The sequence below is a fragment of the Zerene cesonia genome, chromosome 2 (genome assembly GCF_012273895.1).
Source record: "Zerene cesonia ecotype Mississippi chromosome 2, Zerene_cesonia_1.1, whole genome shotgun sequence".
Lineage (NCBI taxonomy): Eukaryota > Metazoa > Arthropoda > Insecta > Lepidoptera > Pieridae > Zerene > Zerene cesonia.
The window spans coordinates 3,786,270-3,791,411 of NC_052103.1; the positions used below are offsets into that span (position 1 = coordinate 3,786,270).

The following is a 5,142-nucleotide window of genomic DNA, read 5'->3' on the forward strand; positions in this document are numbered from 1 at the left end:
GTTGTATCGTAAGATCCCAGGGCCTTCATACGTATTTTCTCGTGGACAAATATGTGGACGATTGTGTAGTGTTTGTACGAAAAGAAAGAACAAACAAAACATACAGTATGAAAATATGCTTAATAGAAGATTCCAGAGTTCTAAAATAACGAGTTAATGTCACTTAAATTGTGATTCTCCATTTTTATATATGTACAGCTAATAACTATTTCAAAATTATTAATAAGAAGACAGATCGATCCAAAGGGCCAATCGTCATCTAAAATCAATTTTCAATATAGTCGGCCTGGGTAACTTTAGTCTGTAATTCATGGTTTTTGTTTGTATATTAAATCCATTTGAGTAATCTCAAACAATTTCGATGAGTTTGGTGACATTCAAGGTTGCTTTGGGACTAAATACACTTATTTTTAGTAAAAGCACTAACAAAATTAAATACTTTATAATGGCAAAATGCTGAGTGCTAAAGTTGTAGGTGGAACCGCAATTGTATTTTAATTAGACGACGCTGTTAACAAAATGAAAATTAATTGAATTGATATTATACAGATCTAGAATTAGGACAACAAAATTAATAAAATAAGTGCATTATATGCCCATATACCAAACTCTAGCGCTAAGCGTAACATAGAGGGGATATCTACGCATGGGTACTGTCGAGCCCATAATACAATTACTTATTTTAATGATTATGCAATAGAAAATACTATGTATAAAGTGCACTGAATGAAATAGAGTAAATAGCTGTGCTTGAGTACAGTCGCACACAAACATAAATGGTCCAAATGTGTGTTAATATTAAAATTAAATGTATACGCTGGTATGTGTTAAAATACAAGTATACGTCAGAGTCTACGTGTTTGTCATTTTTAAAATTCATAGTTTGAATATACGAAGTTTTTAGTTATCTAGGATAAGAAAGTTTTAATGTTTATAGGGAGTAGAAAATTGTGGACCATAAAAGAGTAGGTGTAAAAAAATTAGCAATAAAAAACTATAACTATGCATAACAACATAAATTGTCTGTGGGCCTTGGTACTCTACTATAATTTATACCACAGTAATAACTATCTAAAATTACCGTGTTAATGATGGGACTGATGTTTTACTTACTGTTTTTTTTTTGAGGACATATAGACGCAAGATACAAATTAAAAGTCAATTCTTGTCAAAATAGTTTTATTACGGACACATTTTTTTAAATTTGTTCACGAAATAAATATGATTTCAAATTCTTTGGTTCTTGACTGTAATTGGTTCATAACAACGCCTTGTAGAATATAAATCTTATAAAAATATGTATAAATAAGTTTTAATTGGCGGTGTAGTATCTTTTCGCGGTCCCGTCCCAGAAATTGCAGGTCAGGGTCTGTTAAAATAGAAAAGAATATTAGTATTTTTAATTTATTTTCCTGCAACACTGTTTAATTATGATAATTAGGTTATGTCTTTGCTTCAAAATGCACATTACGAGTCATAGGTTAATATAAAGAAACTACTCTTGCCTATTTTCTTCCTGGATATTGATCATAAAACAATGTTTTTTTTATAAGATAATAATTGTCAACTAATTTTACGGCTCTCTTTTTGTGTTTTTTCGTGATACGGAGTTTTTAACGGATTTCGGAGGGTTGTTTCCTTTTCCTTACCTTTCCAGTCCATTCCTTCTTCCCTGTCGTCAATTCTTTCCATAAACCTTACCCCATAAAAGCGGGCAGCGCATTCGCAGAGGTACTACCTCTGAGTATGTTCATGGGCAGTGGTGAACGCTTACCATCAGGCGAACCACCAGCTCAGTTGCCCGCTATGACATTAACACTATAACCCTCAAAATATGCTCAAAGTTGCCCGTAAAGTCCGCTATCAACAGAGGCTTAGTTCAGTTTGATAACTATTAATAAAAAATGGGGGTACAGCATATATGGTATCCCTTTGATTCAGTTTGTAAATGTCCAATAGTATAGGAGAAAATAGATGAGAGTGTAAGCCAATATTTCGGCATGACGAAAGCATCTGTTCAAGCATGTGGGCATGGAGAGACTGCGATAGTTTTTATAAATACCTCATTTTCAAAAGTGTCTCAATAGATTGCGAGCATTGTACACTTTAAATATTTTTTTGAAAATATGAGATCGTTATTTGTTACATATTTTTTTTTATAAATACTTACGACTACTAGTTGTTCAGGCGAGTATTCCCTGATGATCGTAATAATTTTGTCATCGGCCTTTTGGACTTGGGTGAATTTATTACCATCTACAGTTACTGTGTTCTTGGTCTAAAAACAATAATTGTTCAATTAGGAAATAATTTTTATGCAATGGAAAATTTAATATTTGTTAATCCATTAATAATATTTGGAATTCAAAATGATACACAAATTTAATTTAATTACCTTTTTGAATTCGAGATAATAATATATACTTGAGAGTGATTTATTAATACAAAAAGTAATTCCATTACACCAATACAGATGTAGGTATATTATTTACACAAGGAATGTTATTTATCTGTCAAATTCCATTCAACCGCTTTTATTATCAGAGAAATAAACATCGGGATTAACAATAAGTACTTTTATTAAGAAATGAGCAATTGTTCAATTCATTTTGTACTCACAGTAATTTCATTTGTAAACGCTTCATCAAATTCGACACCGTTTTTGAATTTGATTTCAGTAGTTCTTTTTGAAGTAATGGTTGTAATAATATAATAATCGCCGTCTTTTTCGATCTTCTGGGAAGGTTTTGCGTTGATTAAGGCATCTGCTTTGTCTTGAGGAAGGTCTAAAGGAAGCAAATTAATTTTTTGAATTAATAACCAATAATGAAATTAAGCAAACTAAATAAAATATTACATACACTTACTCGAACTTAATTTTACGTAAATATGCTCGTTTTGTTTCTATGTTTTACATTACAATTTAAAAAACGACCAACAGAAAAAGAATACTATAAATAAAACATAATACTTACTCAAGCTATTGATGAAGCTATCGAAGTTTTCGTTCTTTTGTAATGTGTAGAGCTTTCCGAAGAACGACATTTTGTTAAAGAGCAAAGAATTGAACGTAAATAGTGCTAGAAGTACTAATGGATATTACCTAAGAACACAACAACGCCTCGTTCTTATATTAGCAGAACAATCCTATCATCGAAGATTTACTGATAAAGGTAGGTTTGAAGTTTAAACCCTTATCAGGTAAAAGTCAATTGCATCGCGAGGTTTCTTCAATTGTAGATATTATTATTTAATAAGCTGAATAAACAAAGGCAACTGTAAAACAAAGTTTAAAAAAAGATTAGGAACAATTGCTAGAAATTATATTTTGCTGAGAAGTCGGTCTGTGTGTGTGTGTTTGTGAATTATTTGAAACACTTATATTTAACAAAATGAAAAATACCTATTTTGTATATTGCATTTTGTATTTTATTTGAAATATGTATACTACAAATACTGTTGTATAATAGGTTTATGTTACATTTTCAAAATAATTTCAATAAAAAGTGCCAGTCGAATATCGTATTAAACTATTGTCAAATGTTTTTTGTAATGTGATTGTAGTGACTAGAGATTACTCTTATTTTATTTGATACTAGCTGCGCCCCGCAATTTCACCCGCGTAAGGCCGTTTCTCGTAGGAATATCGGGATTAAAAGTTGCCTATATGTTATTCCAGTTGTCCTACTGTATACGTACCAAATTTCATTGCAATCGGTTCAGTAGTATTTGCGTGAAAGAGCAACAAACTTACAAACTTTCGCATTTATAATATAAGTGGGATAGGATTGGCGATCCGCCCCGGCTTCGCCCGTGGTACATGTACGTACATGTAGTCTAAGGCACTCAAGGATCGCGTACCAACGAAATAACAGAATATTATCGGTCTAGTAGATGCTGAAGTTAGCGTATTCAAGACAAAAATATTCAGGTTCAATATAATAACTACGAGCTGTTGCCCGCAGCTCCACGTGGTAGAATTAAATTTTCATGAGAATGAAACGTTTTACTGCGGTGAAAAGAATACTATGTCACTTGAGAACATTCTTACTTATTCTAGACATAAAAATTAAACAGAAGTATCTCCGTTCCGTCGGGAATGTAAGTTAAGCGAATAGACATGCCATTTACATATAATTTAAATAAGGGAACTTGTACGCGCACCTTCGCCTGCTCAGTCATAGGAAAACGTGGGGTTTATATAAGTGGCCTAGCCTCCTTTCTTTTCCAAGACACTAAATCATCCTATTTGATAACTCTCTTGGGAAGTGAAAGAAACATACAAACCAACTCATTTATTCTATGATAAAGATTTTATTACGGTAATTTGCATTTGTTTGTTCTATAAATAATATCATCATATTAAATATTAAATTGTAGACAAAACTTTATTCACATTGGTTTGTTCCCAGGTCCGTTACATCCAGCGCCCATCCCACCCAGATACCCATTAGATTATCATTTCCCTTTATTGTCATTTAGTATTACATAGTATTATTTTATCTGTGGTGTTACATAGTATTAAGTTATCTGTGGTATTACGTAATGACACCTCTAAAAAACAACCATATTTTTATTAATCATTGGTTGTATTCATCGCATTCTAACATGACTCAGACCTAAAATTAGTAGAATAATGAGGTACCACACATTAAGTCATTTGTTGGAATTTGAAATTATGACCAAACAATACTGCAACATTTTTATTATATTCATGATAACGTTAATATTGTTTTATGATGGATACGATAATGCTTTGACTATGCTTAAATTTGTTTTGTTTCGTAACACGTAATATAACAATAAGTAATATAATACTAGGTTATTAATTAGTATTTGCCTATTTATTAATTAGTAATTCTAATCATATGTTCAGAAACATTTTGATCATTTATATATTTATTAAATAATATCTTATATAAGACGAATATGTTTTTTTTACAATTACCTTCCTTTTTTGAAAAACTATAATCTTATATCTTTAAACGAGCAATTCTTGTATATATATATAATTGTAATCTCGGAATCGGCTCCAACGATTTTCATGAAATTTGGATCTAGCTAGTAGAGCAAGAGCCCGTGAGGGCCAGACCTTAGTTAAAGTATAAAATCTAAAAGTTTCTCTGTGTATGCCCACTATAC

General features: G+C 31.3%; 1 protein-coding gene across 1 annotated transcript; it reads right to left on the reverse strand.

Moving 5' to 3' along the window:
• Positions 1-1,312: 1,312 nt before the first annotated feature.
• LOC119835589 (fatty acid-binding protein 2-like) lies at positions 1,313-3,045 on the reverse strand. The gene is made up of 4 exons (XM_038360507.1): positions 2,976-3,045; positions 2,620-2,786; positions 2,171-2,278; positions 1,313-1,369 (listed from the first exon to the last, which is right to left on the reverse strand). The coding sequence occupies exons 1-4, from the start codon at positions 3,043-3,045 to the stop codon at positions 1,313-1,315; spliced, it is 402 nt and encodes a 133-aa protein (XP_038216435.1).
• Between the last annotated feature and the right edge of the window lie 2,097 nt (positions 3,046-5,142).